The 15,951-nt window shown below is 40.8% G+C and overlaps 1 protein-coding gene across 3 annotated transcripts in view; it reads right to left on the bottom strand.

The window, feature by feature from the left end:
- The window catches only part of MCPH1 (microcephalin 1), a 270,061-nt gene that overhangs the window by 252,195 nt on the left and 1,915 nt on the right, over window positions 1-15,951 (bottom strand). For all 3 annotated transcript variants that reach the window (XM_039219167.1, XM_039219166.1, XM_039219168.1), the window contains exons 3-4: window positions 15,507-15,598; window positions 7,859-7,977 (exon numbers count right to left, since the gene is read on the bottom strand). In XM_039219167.1, coding sequence (XP_039075098.1) covers window positions 7,859-7,977; window positions 15,507-15,598 — 211 coding nt within the window. The remainder of the gene's footprint in view (window positions 1-7,858; window positions 7,978-15,506; window positions 15,599-15,951) is intronic.

Raw genomic sequence — 15,951 nt, 5'->3', positions numbered from 1 at the left:
TTTGGAATTTCCATGATCTCCTTAAGAAATAAGCCCTCATGAAGGGCAAAAACAAGAGAAAGGGGATAAAGCAAAGAGGGATTTAGGGAACAGATCACCAATGAAAGCAAGATGGCAAGACTCTTAGGAGAAGAAAATGTGAGAATTCCGTTGTCAGGATTAGCTGGGAGGCCTCATTTCAGTACAAGGATGCCTGTCAGTTGATGTTGCTACACAAGCATCTCCATTAATTTCGGGCTTTCAGGAAAGGTCTATTTTTCTGTATACTCCCCCTCTCCATGTTACTATACAAATTTTCTCTGATATCTCTAGGCTAATGTAATAAAACCTTCTCAATTCATTTGTTGATAGGACAAATACTTATTGAGTACCCACTACGAGCCAGAAATTTGTCAGATACTTAGTGGAAACACAACTATAAAAGAAGACAAACACGGTGACTGCACTTACAGAGTTTACATCATAATGGAAAGGCCAAAATGCATGATTAGGTATGCAGGTAGGTAAAACAGACAAATGAATCACACTCTTGGATAGTTATCCAAAAAATACAAAAATACTAATTCAAAGGGATATATGCATCCCTATGTTTATAGTAGCATTATTTACTTACAATAGTCAAACTATGGCAGCAGCCCAATCATCCCTCAATAGATGAATGGAATAAGAAGATGTAGTACATATACAATGGAATATTGTTAAGCCAAAAAAAAAAAAAAAAAAGACTAAGGGGTTCCTGGGTGGCTCAGTCATTTAAGCAACCAACTTTGACTCAGGTCATTATCTCACGGTTTGAGTTTGAGCCCTATGCTGGGCTTTCTTCTGTCAGCAGAGAGCCTCCCCCCCTTCCCCTTCCACACTAGTTCTAGCACAAGATAAATAAACTTAAAAAAAAAAAAAAAAAAAGAAATCTTGCAATTTGCAACAACATGGATGATGCTAGAGAGTATAATGCTAAATGAAGTCAGAGAAAGACAAATACCATGATCTCACTCATATCTGGAATTTAAGAAACAAAACAAACAAGCAAAGGGAGAGAGAGAAGAGAGACAAACCAAGAAATAGACTTTTAACTGTATAGAACAAACTGATGCTTACCAGAAGGGAGGTAGGTGAGGGGATGGGGGAAACAGGTGATGGGGATTAAAGAAAACCCTTATCTTGATTTAAAAAATTAAATTTAAAAAACAGACAAATGAGGGTCGCCTGGGTGGCTCAGTGGGTTGAGCGTCTGATTTCGGCTCAGGTCATCATCTCACGGTTAGTGGGTTCAAGCCCCGCGTTGGGCTCTGTGCTGACAGCCAGCTCAAAGCCTGGAGCCTGCTTCAGATTCTGTGTCTCCCTCTGTCTCTGACCCTCCCTTGCTCATGCTGTCTCTCTCTCTCTTTCTCTCTCTCTCTCAGAAATAAGTAAAACATTTTTAAAAAATTTAAAAAAAATAGACATTAACAAAGTAAGTTCTAATAGCACAAATAGGAAATACGGAGTTGGGATAGTACTACCGAAGACTTTTTGTTTTGTGGGCCCTGTGATCTCGGTAATACTACCCCTTCCACAGATGTAGTGCAAAAGCAGCCATTCACAATACACACTCAGGTGTGCATGCTGTGTTCCAGGAAAACTTTATTTATGGACACTGAGATTTGGATTTTGTACTATTTTCCTGTGTCAGAAAATATTCTTCTGATTTTCTCCCCAACCTTTTAAAACTGCAAAAACCACTGTTAGTTAAAAAGCTATAGAAAACAAACAAGGCGGTGGGCTGGATTCAGCCCACAGACTGTAGTTCACTGTTCCCTGCTTGGGATCACTTAATTCTAAGCCACTTTATCTTAGCAAGAAGGATAAAACTGATTTATGTGTTAGAAGTGCTGCATTTGCAAATGTATAAGAGGTGAAACGAAAGGGGGACAGGCAGCAGGCTACTCAGTAATAAGGCAGGATGATGGCTGTCTGGACTCAGGGGGAACAGTAAAGATAAAGCATCCACGAGATCTAGTCTGAGATACAATCAATAAGGCCATTTTAATGGACTGAATAAGGAGATGAGGGAGCTGCTTCACTGTGAACCTTCCCCTACAACCTCCCATAAAAACAAAAAAAATTTTTAATGCAAGTAAGGGACACATATTGACCTATGTTTTAATCAAAAGTTCAAATGACTTATAAGTAGAAAAACAACCCAAGTTCCAATTTGGCTGCAAGTCAGTGGATGCAGAAAGCAGAGGAGAGGGCATACAATTCCATAAAGAGCATGGAGGGGCCTGGAGCACTCAGATGAAGTAAAGATAAAACAACTCAGAAAATGAGGAAGTTGGCACTAACTGCTGAAACACAGAATAGGAGTGGTTTGGGGCACCTATTACAGCTGAGGCCCAGAACTGACAGGCTCTGACAAGTCTTCATTATGAGAAGGAGGGGTAACCCTGGAGCAAACAGCAGTGAAGAACGAAGAGGAATGTATTCAAGGACCCACAGAAACAAAAGGCAAACCCTTCCCCCTCACCATCAATGTCATCCGTGAAAGGAACTATGCAGTGAGCAGAACTGACGTACGATGGTGCTCAGAAACTAGCAGCCTTGCCTGTAAAACTAATGTCAATAGAACAAAGCAGACCACATCCAGATTAAAACTGTTTGGGAAAGAAAATACAAATTGAACCACTTTAGCTAATGAAAATTCACCTGCTATAAAAAATAAAAGCAAAGTTGAAGAAGTAACACAACACTCATATTTGAATCAAATACTGTCAAACAAGTATTTGGGAAAATACATTCACCCACCAATCCATCCACACGTGTGAAGTATTTCTTGAATCATAAATATAAAAATTAAGAACAAAATGGACGACACTAAAAAGCTGATTAAACTTAGGAAAGAAAATGAAGACAAAATCATGTCAGAAATGAAGACTTAACTGTAACATGTCAAAGAAGAAACAGATTCAAATGAAAATTTAATAAAGAATACTGAATAAAAACAGAAGTGGGGGAGAAGGATAAAAATAACATCCAGAAAGAAGTAAAAAGGCTCAGAGTCAAAATGGTTGAAATTAAAGGCAGGTGAAAAAGGTCCAACATACATATAACTGAAGTCCTTGAAGAGCAATAACAAGACAATAAAACAGAGCAATAATTAAAACTATAAAACTGTAAGTTTTTCCAGAAAGAAAGCCCTGAATCTCTTAAAAGGGCCAAACTAGAATTGGAATCAACAATGGGATCAATTCAAGACCTACTAAAGAAAACCACTGGAGTTTAAGGGAAAAAAAAAAATCCTGAGTCCCCTTGAAGAAAGATCAAATAATTTACAAAGGGACAAGAATTAGGCTGGTTTCAGATGCTTAAAAAATAAATAAACAAAACTAGGTTTCACTTGTCTTTAGTCCTAAAAACCAAATCTCCTGCCTATGCACTATTAAGTCATACATATATTCTGCAAATCTTAAAAAAGGTTTAGAAACAAACAAAAAGGCGTATTTTCAAAGGAAGCAAACAATCTGTGGCTTTCCCGGATTTTCTGGGTCTCTACCCTGAGGTAAGACCGTGGCAGTCTCTGTGGGCATGGGGGTGATGAGCAGCTCAACCTCTGACAGGAGAACTTGCTGTCTTTCTAGCCAAAGGAGCCAGGGGGAGGGGCGCTGGCAAGGAGGGCCACCAGAGAATGAGGCTAGGATCCAGGAAACAAGCCAGAGAAGAGGAACCTCAAGTTCCGAGCAGAAAAGACCACTTCCCTGGCTGACCCGTTGACCTCCATGTACATAAAGCAAACCGGTATCAGCCTGTGGCCAAGGCTTAACGAACTGAATGAATCTAAGGAAATGTCCACCACAGGTCTTAGATTGACATTCTGCATTTTAAAGCTAAACAAGTTAACTGCGTGTTAAAACAGAATCTACAATCTTCAGAACAGTATAAGGGAATGCAGAATCTATATAACATTAACAGTGTCTAATATAAAACCTTAAGTTAAAAGGTCACATTAAGAGCCAGAAAAGGGGCTCCTGGGTGGCTCAGTCGATGAAGCGTCTGACTTCGGCTCAGGTCATGATCTCACAGTTCATGGGTTCAAGCCCCATGTCGGGCTCTGTGCTGACAGCTCGCTCAGAGCCTGGAGCCTGTTTCAGATTCTGTACCTCCTTCTCTCTCTGACCCTCCCCTGCTCATGCTGCCTCTCTCTCAGAAATAAATAAAACATTAAAAAATAAATTTAAAAAAAGAGCCAGAAAAATGCAACACATTCCTAGGGAAAAAAACAATCAATAGACACCAATCCTGAAATGCTGGAATTATTAGTAAAGGTGATTAAAGTATGTAGTCATCATACTTTGCAAAGGAACAGAAAATACACATGTAAGGGATGTCAGGAAAGGCAAAAATAGAAATCTCAGCTGAAAAACAGAACATACATAAGAAAACCAACTGGAAATGTCAGAACTGAAAAATACATGAAATAAATTTACTAAATAGACTTAATGACAGAATGGAGTTAGTTGATGGAGAAAAGAGTCAACGAACATGAAGGAGGATCAACGTGAAGGAAAAAAAAAAAAAAAAGACTAGAGAAACAGGAGGGCATCAGGGCCAAGTGGAGAAATTGCAAAGGCTGTATTACACAGCAGGGATTTGTAAACTAAGGCCCACAGACCACCCTGGCTCAGGACCCAGATTTAAAATACACAGCCACCCCCCGTTTGCTCATTCTCTATGGCTCCTTTCAGTCCAAGAATTCAGTAGCTGAATAAACACAAGGCCCACAAAGCCTAAAGTAAAGGCACATCTCATGTTATTGTACTTTGCTTTACTGTGCTTTGCAAATATTGCATTCTTTCGAAACTGGAAGGTGTGTGGCAACCCCACAAAGAGCAAGTCAATCAGCACTGTTTTTCCAACACTATTTGTTCACTTCATGTCTCATTTTGGTAATACTAATATTTCAGACTCTGTCATTATAATATTTGTATGGTGATCTGTCATCAGTGATCGTTGATATCACTACTGCCATTGTTTTGGGGTGCCACAAACCACACCCATCACACAGGACAGTGAACTTGATAAATGAGTGTGTTCTGACTGCTCCACCCACCAGCCGTGCTCCCGTCTCTCCCCGTCTCCTCGGGCCCCTGTTTCCTGAGACACAGCAGTATTGAAATTGGGCCAAAAAATATAAACCCCACAATGACCCCTAAATGATCAAGTGAAGTGAAGAGTCACACATCTCTCACTTTAAATCAAAAGTTAGAAACGATTAAGCTTAGTGAGGAAGGTATGTCAAAAGCCAGAATAGACCAAAAACTACACCAAGCAGTTAGCCAAATTGTGAATATAAAGGAAAATTCCTGAAGGAAATTAAAAGGGCCATAACAGTGAACATACAAATGATAAGAAAAGGCAAGCAGCCTTATTGCCAACATGGAGGAAGTCTGAGTGGTCTGGATAGAAGATAAAACCAGCCACAACATTCCCCTAAGCCAAAGCCTAATCCAGGGGAAAGCCCCAGCTCTCTTAGTGCTATGACGTTTGAGAGAGGTGAGGAAGCTGCAGAAGAAAAGTCTGAAGCTAGCAGACATTTGATGGTGAGGATTAAGGAAAGAAGCCGTCTCTATAACATGGAAGTTCGAGGCAAAGCAACAAGTGCTGATGCAGAAGCTGCAGCAAGTTCTCCAGAAGATCTAGCGGAGATCATTCAGGAAGGTGACTACACTACACAACAGATTTTCAGTGTGGACCAAATAGCTTTCTGTTAGAAGAAGATGCCACCTAGGACTTTCACCATCAGAGAGAAGTCACTGCTTGGCTTTAGAGCTTCAAAGGACAGACTGACCCTCTTGTGAGGGGCTCATGCAGCTGGTGACCTGAAGTGGAAGCCAATATCCATGTACCATCCTGAAAATCTTAAGGCCCCTCAGAATCCTGCTAAATCTACTCTGCCTGTGCTCTGTGAACAACAACACAGCCTGATGACACTACATCTGTTTACAACATGGTTTGCTGACTACTGTAAACCCACTGTTGAGATCTACTTACTGCTCAGAGAAAAAAGATTCCTTTTAAAACAATGCTGCTCACTTTGAACAGATATGCTAACTTGAAAGTACTTAAGAGTGAGAAATAACAATTTAACAGTAACATTTGGGGATTTCAATACCTCATTCAATAACGGACAGATCTAGGTGGCTCAGTTGGTTAAGTGTCTGAGTCTTGATTTCAGCTCAGGTTATAATGTCACGGTCATGGGATTGAGTCCCATCAGGCTCTGCACCTGCCCTTACTCAACCTATTTGCCACACCTGATCATTATCCCTTCCTGAAAGCTCTCTAGAATCCCATCCTCACTGGCTGACCTCCTCAACACCCAACACTAGAGTGATCAACCTGGGAACCTCTTCCCTTCTGTCTACACTTACTGAGAGACTACATCCAGATTTATGGCTTCAAATAACAAATGTATACAAAAGACTCCCGCAATTTCATCTCCAACCTCCCCCAGGAGCTCCACACTCATATATCCAACTGTCTACCTGATACTTCCAAAAGAGAACCTAATAAACACCCCAAATTCAGCACAGCCCAACAGAACTCATACCTGCCCCTCAAACCTGGTGCTCTGAGGCCTTCCCAATCTTAGTAACCAGCAAACCCATCTTTCGGGTTCCTCAGGCCCAACACTCACAGTCATCCTTGATTCTTCTCCTGCTCTACAAACTCACATCCAAATCCTCAGATCTAGTGTGGTACTACCTTCAAAAATATACCCTGAATCTGACCATTCTTCATGACCATGTGTGTTACCACCACCGTGGTCCCAGCGACCTCTCTCCGCTGGACCCTTCAGCGGCCTCCACCACTCTCCTGCTGCTGTTCCTCACACTTCTCTCCTCACGCCCTACAAGGCCCCAGGCCATCTGATGCCCCACTACCCTCTGGCCTCAATCTCCACGTTCCCCTTAACCACACCTGTTATGGGCTCAACTACGTTTCCCACAAAACTCATATGAAGTCCCAACCTGAAGTATGTCAGAATGTGACTGTACAGTTGCCTCTCAAACTACATGGGGGTTAGGGGCACCAACCCCTCACTGTGTCATCAAAAATCCTGGTGTAACTTTTGACTCCCCCAAAACTTAACTACTAATAGCCTACTGTTTACCATAAGTCTTACCGATAACAAGCAATTAACACTTATTTTGTAACGTTATATAATGTGTTCTTAATACCTAACTTAATTTTTTCATTATTTTGAGGCTGCAGTTTATCTGAGTTTTTTCAAATTGTTGCAAATCTCCAAAAAATGTTGCTTTTATTGAAAAACATTCATGTAGAAGTGGACCTGCACAGTTCACTTTTTCCCTGTGTCAACTATAGTTAGAGACAATTAAGGTTAAATGAGATCACTACGGTGGGCCCTAATCCAACGCACCTGGTGTCCTTACAAGAGGAGATTAAGATGGACACACCCCCCACTCCACCCCCAACACTTTGCCAACACTTTGACCTTGGCTTCTAGCCCCCAGGACCATAAGAAATCGAAGCCTTGTGTGTGGTACCTGGGTTTTGGCAGCACTGGCTGGGCTGCACCACATTCACGCCCTGTTTTTCCTCGGCACATCAGGCACATCCTGCACGCCCGTCACAGGGCCTGAGCAGTCACCTGCCCCGGAGGCAGGGCTGTGGATTCTACTAAGTCCATTTTCAAGCTGCTGAAATGGAGGCCTAAGGGTATTAAATGACTTGCCCAAGTAAAACGCAACAGAAAAGACCAAATCAAATTTTATCTGGTTCGGTGATGTATGTGAAATATCTCCACACTTGACTGATACTCATACTTACAGAGAAAAAAAATAAAGAAACTACTCACTTTTCCACCCAGAGCACTGAGACAAGCTTCACACCTCTCTTCTGTGCTTTGTCCCAAGTGCTCTGATATCCATCTTTGAACACCACGTGAGTTACTTGTTTGTTAAAAGTTTTTGAAACCTGTAGACAAAAGGCAGAAAACAAAATGTAAATTACCATTTGTGAACAATTTCATAAGTAAAACTGATCAAAAAGGACACTTCATTCAATATTCGTCGAAAGAAAAACATCAAAACTGCCTATCCCAGCAATTCCATTTCCCAGAATCTGTCACACAGAACCACTCTAACAAATGCACAAGGTTAAAAAGCCTATCTGCTCCAGTTGGGATGGTGTTTTATGCACGTGTTTATCTCTACTCTCTCTCAAAAAACCTCTGACCTAAAGCGTTAGAGCTGGCAATGCATCTTCAGTACAGGAGAGAATGGGAGCTGAGTCAGGTAATTAAGGACATTTAAGATAACCTTTCTACATCAAAGACATAAAATGAAATGCACAGAAAACAGACATAAAAAGAATATTTACAAAATTGAAATTAAAACACTTATTTAACATATTTGGAAGAAAATAACATTCATTTAAATTTTCAGAAAATGCTATGTTCGTTAAAAATTATCTCTAAGATGGGAAGGTTATTTTTTTTAAAAGAGCTCTTGGAAATTAAAACTATGATGCCATAAGTAAAAAAAAGAAAAAAAGCCTATAGAAATGCTATAATAAAGTTGTTATAATAAAGTTGACAAACTCTCCCCTGAAGGACAACAAAAAGACAAGGAGATGGATGCAGAAGATAAATAACAGCATCAGCTCTGACCAGGAGAGCCAACAGCTAAGTAAGAATAGTTGAAGAAATACCAGGATAGAGAAAATGGAAAAGAAGTCAGGAAAGAAATAATTCAAGAACTTCTCATATGAAAGGGGTGCATTCCAGATCAAATGAACCCCTAAGGGCCCAGCAGAGAACGAAAGCAGCACCACACTAAGCATATCATGACATTTCAGTACAACTGGAGCAAAGAAAGATTTACAATTAAATCTCTGAAGGTGAAGGTGGGGATAAATCACACTCAACAGTGAGACAGGACAATGGCATCAGGCTTCCCAAAAGCAATCTAGAAGTCAGAAAACAATGAAAAGTGCCTTCGAGGAAAAATAATATAGACCTAGCATTTTACAATCAGCTAAAATATCAAAGATAAAGAAAAGTTTAATAAAGTCATGTTCAAACTCTTAGTGTCAAACATTTTTCCTTTTATATGTAATCTTTCCAGAAGTGGAAGTCATGTAATACGTAACTCTTTCAACATTTAATTTTATCAAAATAATATATGCACAGTTTGGAAACATAAAGGTAAGTATCAAAAGAAACAAAACAGATCTGAAAAAGGCTGCCTTAAAAAAATAGAACGGGAAGTGTAGAGCAGAAGATTGTTGGTGTCTCTGTTTTTACTATGAACTTCACGGCACCATACATTTGCCCTTTTAAGCAACATGTACTCATCGCTCTGATAAAATACACATACATATCTCTGTCTACCTACCTACCTACCGGAAGGCTCTGGAGAGCTATGGAGGCAGTGAGGGATTCTTACTGAGCCACGATTCTAGGCACAGATGGACACAATCAGAGATAAGAGTCTAGCATTCAGGGTTGTTTCTTTCCCAAGGCTTTGTGATATTTAGCAAACACTGGGTAGCACTTCTAAATGCCTCTGAGGACAAGGGGGACAAAAAACTGGACTGCCAGCCTCGGAATGGTAATGTGCAAAACCTCAGATCCTGGACAGAGACCCAAAGGGCTGATACAGGACCAAGGGTGAATCACACATACAGAGGCCCACACAGGCCTTCCAGTTTTAAACCTTCCAGTTTTAAATCATCTCCAATCCTGCAATTGGATTAAGATAATCCTGGATTATGAGCACTAAAAACATCTTGACTGAAGCAAATTTGAATCTCTTTTGAAAAAAGAGAATACAATTCTAGGTCTCTAATTCTGAGCAATCTTTAAATATATACAATACTCAACAACAACAAAAAAAAGCAAAAGAAAACAAATACCCAACAACAAACAAAATATCAAGCTTATCTAGAGATGAGGTAAGAAGATAAACCACTAGATGGGGTGCCCGGGTGGCTCAGGTTGTGATCTCACAGTTTGCAGGTTCGAGCCCCACGTTGGGCTCTGTGCTGACAGCTAGCTCAGAGCCTGGAGGCTGCTTTGGATTCTGTGTCTCCCTCTCTTTCTGACCCTCCCCTCCTCACGCTTTCTGTCTGTCTGTCTGTCTCTCTCTCTCTCAGGAATAAATAAATCATGAAAAAAATCTTTTTTTAAAAGAAGATAAACCATTAGATAAAACAAAAAGTAAAAGCAGAACTAGATATTGCAATTTACCCAACAAAGCCGTGTGTAAGGCAGCTAAAGCCCTGCTTCAGGAGAAACTTGTAAGTACAATGCTATGGAGAGCTTAGCTAAGCGAGTCCAGGGTACTGCTGCCTCGGCATCCATTTTGTTCAGCCAAGGGGCCTGCAGGGGTCTCAACCCAGCACTAACCCCTCATGCAAGCGCACACCCTAGACAACAGCCCCCAGCCCCCTAGATAACAAGCAAATATTAGTTCCCCAGGGGCCCCTGTGATCAACCATCTCCTTCAGCTCCAAGGTCCTTCCCCTTGTGTGCCTCTTAAGTAAGATCCCATGGAGCTACCAAAACCTGTTTTTTTTTTTTGGCTTTAAACAGTATTTATAATTGTTTAGGAATCTACAGTCAGCTGGGTAGTTTTTTTTTTTCTAGATTAGTCTGCATTTTATTTATTTTTTTTTTTTTTACAAATAGTTTGTCAAATTAAAACCTCACTTTTCGATGTGAACTGATTAATCCAGCCCTAGACTAAGAAACCCAAAGCATCCATCCTTGAGTCCTGCCTTCTCTCTCCCCATGTGGCCCTTCAAGGTATGCCATGTATCTCCTCCAGGACCTGTTTCAGTTTCTCTATAGCCTGTTGTTGAACTCTGTTCACCATTCAGCACCCTGTGTTCCACTTAAATGTTAATTTAACAAAGTCATAAAAAATGCATATATAAAAAGAAGGTTGAAGATCAATGCACCCATCTGAAAAAGCTAGAAAAAGGGCTAATTAAAACCAAAGACTGAGTTAGGGGATTATAAAAATGAGGCCAGAATTAATAAAAGTGAAAAAGACCATCAAGAACACCAAAAGTTGGTTCTTTGGAAAAACTAATAAAGTCAGTAAAACCCAGATAAACGTTATAAGGAAAATAAGAGAAAAGGCACAAATAACCTTTTTTCATTATTTTGGTATGAAGGGATCATCACTATATATCATGAAGACATTAAAAGATTCAAACAGATTTTGAATAGCTTTGATCCAATAAATTTGAAATTTTATATAAAATGGATACATTTCATAAAAAAATACCAGCTTTCTAAAATCGCTTATAAGAATAGAAAAAATGCATAATACTGTAATTTTCAAACAAATTAAACACTAACAAAATTTTTTTTAAAAATCAACAAAGACAACTCCAGGACTAGTTGACTTCATCAGTGAATTATGGCAAAAATTTTTAAAAGAAATAACACCAATCCCATGCCAATTTAGAATAAAAAAGAGTCACAATTCTGCAACTTGTTTTATGAAACCAGCATGTTAGTACTAAACCACATAACGGCACTACAGGAACAGAAAATGACTAGCCAGTATCCCTCCCTGAAATATTTGCAAAGAAAAAGAAAGCAAACCGTATCAACAATTATATCAAAAGGCGAGTATACCCCCACCCCTTCAGTTTATTCCAGGACTGCAAGGCTAACACTGAAATAAAGTTATTCCTACATTAATAAAAGAGAAAAATCTTATTTTCATTTCACTACATGCAGAAAACACATTTGGTGAAATCAAAAAGTTGATTCATGAAGAAAACACTTAGGAAATTAGGATATGATGTTAAAAAAAATTGCATTAACTATGTAATAGGTCTTATATATGTAATAAAAAAACAAAACAGAATCATAAATACAGAGAACTGTCGGCTACCAGAGAGTAGAGAGGTGAAGAAATGGGCAGAATATGTGAAGGTTATAAAAGGCACAAACTTCAGTTACAAAATAAGTCATGGAGATGAAAGGTACACCATAGGGAATACAGCCAATAATATTGTAGTAACTTTGGTGACAGATGGTAGGTAGCTAGATTTACCCTGGTGATCATTTCATAATGTACACAAATGTGGAATTACTACGTTATAAACCCGAAGCTAATATAACATTGTATGTCAACTACACTCCAATTAAAAAAAAAAAAATTGCATTAGGTGAACATGCCAAAAGTTGTCCTTGGAGAAGGGGAACCAGACAGATGCCTGATATGTGCACTATATTCAATGCTGGTCCTCACCGGTGCACTAGGTCAAGAAATAAAAGGTATGAGGATTAAAAAAATTGAAATAAAACTGTCCCATGCACATGATATTCAATTGTGTACATTTTTTTAAATCCTAAAAATGCCATATCTCATAAATGAGTTTGCTAAATCTTTTGGACACAACATGGATATGCAAAAATTAATTCTTTCTATATCCCCATATCAGAAAAAGGAATTTAGAAGAAGATACCATTTATAATAGCATCAAAAATGACCAGAGAAAACTATAAAACATTACTGAAATTGAACCAAAACCAACAAAGGCATACAAGTTCATGAGCTGGAAAATTCAACTTGATAAAAATGTCAGTTCTCTCCATACTGATCTATTTTTATCAGTCTGATCCTATTCAAAAATTTTTAAAAGCTTTATGCTGTAAATTGACAAAGTGATTCTAAAATCTATTTGGAAAAGCGAAAAGGCAAAGAACAGCCAGGACATCCTGAAGGAAAAGAAAGACAACTTACGAAGATTGGTTATAAAGAACAATGAAAGACTGGTTCGTCATGAGAACAGGTACGGAAACATATGGTTCTGAGGACCAAGGCATTACTTCGGAGACTGGCTAAAGGAGACTTTTCAATGAATGGTGCTAAGATAAAAGGGTATTCACATAGGGGAAAAAAAGAGAGAACTATTTCATACCATATATAAAAATCAATTCTAGATGCACCATGAATCTAGATGTGAAAGGCAAAACGATAAAGCTTTCAGAAAACACAGGAGAAATCTTTATAACCTTGGTATAGGCACAGAGAGTTGTGTTGTTTTTTTTAAACAAGACACACAACAGAGCTCACCATAAAGAAATAATCTGTGATACGATTATCAACAAAAGATACCATAAAGATGAAAAAATAAACCACAGAGTTAATTGAAAATCTTAACAATTCATATGGCCGACAGTGGGGTCAACTGAAAGAGACAGAATGGTTACAAGTCAAGAAGAGAAGGAAATACCCAATGGAAATGAGCTGGAGCCCTGGACAGGCTCAAAATAAATACATGAAGACATGCAGGAAAATACAATTTCTAACCATGATCATCTACCACCAGACACGCACTGGATGCGGACAGAAAGACAAAGCCAAGTGCAGTCAGCAGTGGCGCTCTCCTACGCTGCCAGAAACATCTGTCGGCTGATCGGAACCAACACTAACTTCCTCAGATGCGGCCGTCTATCACACCTGAAAGCGGCTTGTTCTCAGAGGATATACACCGAACCTATCTGGGGGCAAACTGTATCTGGGGACTTCCTTTCAAATAGTTTAGGAAAAAACACATACATATGTAAGGCTACTGCATAGCAGAGATGATGATGAAAAAAGTTAATGTGCTAACAATTATTGGGTCTCTATGTTCAACTTTCCTATTTGAAAATTTTCTAAATTAAAAGGTGAAAAACAGGGGCGCCTGGGTGACTCAGTCGGTCAAGCATCTGACTCGTGATTTCGGCTCTGTCATCATCTCACAGTCCATGTCAGGCTCTGCACTAACAGTGTGTTGATTCTCTCCCTCTCTCGGCCCTTCCCCTGCTCGCTCTGGCTCTCTCAAAAATAAATAACCTTAAAAAAAAAAAAAGGTGAAAAGCAAACAGATCCAAGAAATCGAAGATCTTGATACTACTCTTAAAAACCATTTTGTCAACTCCCACACTCATGGCCTTTTTCTCAGCCACAGTGATTTGTCTTTTAGCCCAAGTATGTAGCAGGTATCAATACAAGGCCTTTGGTCTCTCCATCAGGGTAAGGACTAGGATAACAAAATTTAGGAGCGCCCTCTCTGCCCGCAGGTGAGTCCTCCTTGGGTCTGACACCCCAGGTGCCTCTCTTCCCTCAGCCTAAACTCTGGCCCTGCCTTCAAGGATCTCATCTAGTTAATCTCTCCCTTCAACTCAGCCTACCCCCCCCCCCACACACACACACAGACAAGTGCACTTTGTTCACAGGTGAATTCCCTCTGAGAGCAGCCTACCTTTACCACCTACATTCTCTGTAGCTCATTCACTCCTGGGCTAACTTCCAATCCTTTTACCCATTTCACCGGAAAACTGCGCCACTCCACAATAACCTGAGAGTTTTCGAACCTAAAGTATATATATGCCAGTCTCAATTCGTCTTAGGATTCCACATGGTTTTAAAGTTCCATCTTTAGGGGCGCCTGAGTGGCTCAGTCCGTTGAGCGTCGGACTTCCGTTTAGGTTGTGATCTCGCCATCTGTGAGTTGAGCCCTGCGTCCATTCTGTGCTGAATGTTTGCTCAGAGCCTGGAGCCTGTTTTGGATTCTGTGTCTCCTCCTCTCTGCCCCTCCCCGGCTCACACTGTCTCACTCTCTCAAAAGTAAATAGAAATGTAAAAAAATAAAAATAAATAAATAAAAAATACAAAGTTCCATCTTTAGTTCATCCCTCCTGAGAAAGGCAGACTTGTTTTCCAGAATCTCCTGGCATCCTGCCTCGGCTCCAGGGTCCAGGGCTCCCAACACCTGCCCCAAACACTAACCAGGCTCCTTCCACCTCAGCACCTTTCACCAGAACCAGTATCACACCCGTGGTCTCACTTGACCCCCAGGGGATCGACCTTAAATTGTTATCTCGAGCCTTCACGATCTCAAATGCTGGATTTGTGCATCCGAATGTCTGTTGGAGGTTTTCAAAACGCCCAAATTCACAATCTTTCCCTTAAAAACCCTTTTTGTCTCCTTGTATTTCTCACTTGGGTGAACAGCTTCCTGCGTCCCATGAACCGATGGCAGGACCGGAGTTTCTGGCCTGGAGTCTCCTCCCTCCGCCGGGAAGGCCAGCGGTCTGAGACCCTCCTGTGGTACCTGGTCCCCTCACGGTCCGCCCACGCCCACCGCACCTGCGGTCTCCTTCGTCCTTCCCTCGGGCTCTCAGCAGGGACTCGCCCGGCAAGAAACGCTAGTACTTCTGGGGCGCCTGGGTGGCTTAGTCGGTTGAGCGTCCGACTTTCGCTTAGGTCACGATCTCGCGGTTCGTGGGTTCGGGCCCCACGTCGGGCTCTGTGCTGACTGCCAGCTCGGAGCCTGGAGCCTGTTTCAGTCTGTGACTCCCTCTCTCTCTGGCCCTCCCCTGCTCACGCTGTCTTTCTCTCTCTCCTTGAAATAAAAAAAAAAAAAACAAAAAAAAACGCTAGTACTTCTCACCATGTCCAGAGGAGCCCGCGGTAAAACCACTTTCTTACCTTCGCCCCCATGTCCACAAGCTGGTTTGTAAACGTCTTCGAGTAGTTTTCTGTTCCGTTCGCCGACCAGACTTCAACATATGCCACAACGTCTGAAAACAAAGGAGACATTAACGCGCAACACGGGGGGGGGGGGGGGGCCTGGGTTAAGGACCCCACTTCTCTCAGTCCTGATCTAGGCGAGCTCTGTGCTGACCGCAGGGCCTGCTTGGGATGCTCGCGCTCTCAAATAAACAAACATTAAAATATTTTTTTTAAAAAGCCACAACACGCAATATATTTGAAATCCTAGCCTTCCTCTCCAAGGCTTTCAACAGATTTTCATCTTGTGCTACTTACACCAACAAGGAAACTTAAAGCTTCTAACAAAAACCTCTTCCACATAGCATCAGTGCTGCTGTCGGGGTTCTCGAAACCTCTAGCGAAGGAGTTACTCGTGCGCGTG

Source organism: Hyaena hyaena, unplaced genomic scaffold, assembly GCF_003009895.1.
Source record: "Hyaena hyaena isolate Hyena2069 unplaced genomic scaffold, ASM300989v1 scaffold_796, whole genome shotgun sequence".
Lineage (NCBI taxonomy): Eukaryota > Metazoa > Chordata > Mammalia > Carnivora > Hyaenidae > Hyaena > Hyaena hyaena.
Note: the sequence above shows the minus strand (reverse complement) of the source record. Positions and strands in the feature narration are given on the sequence as shown.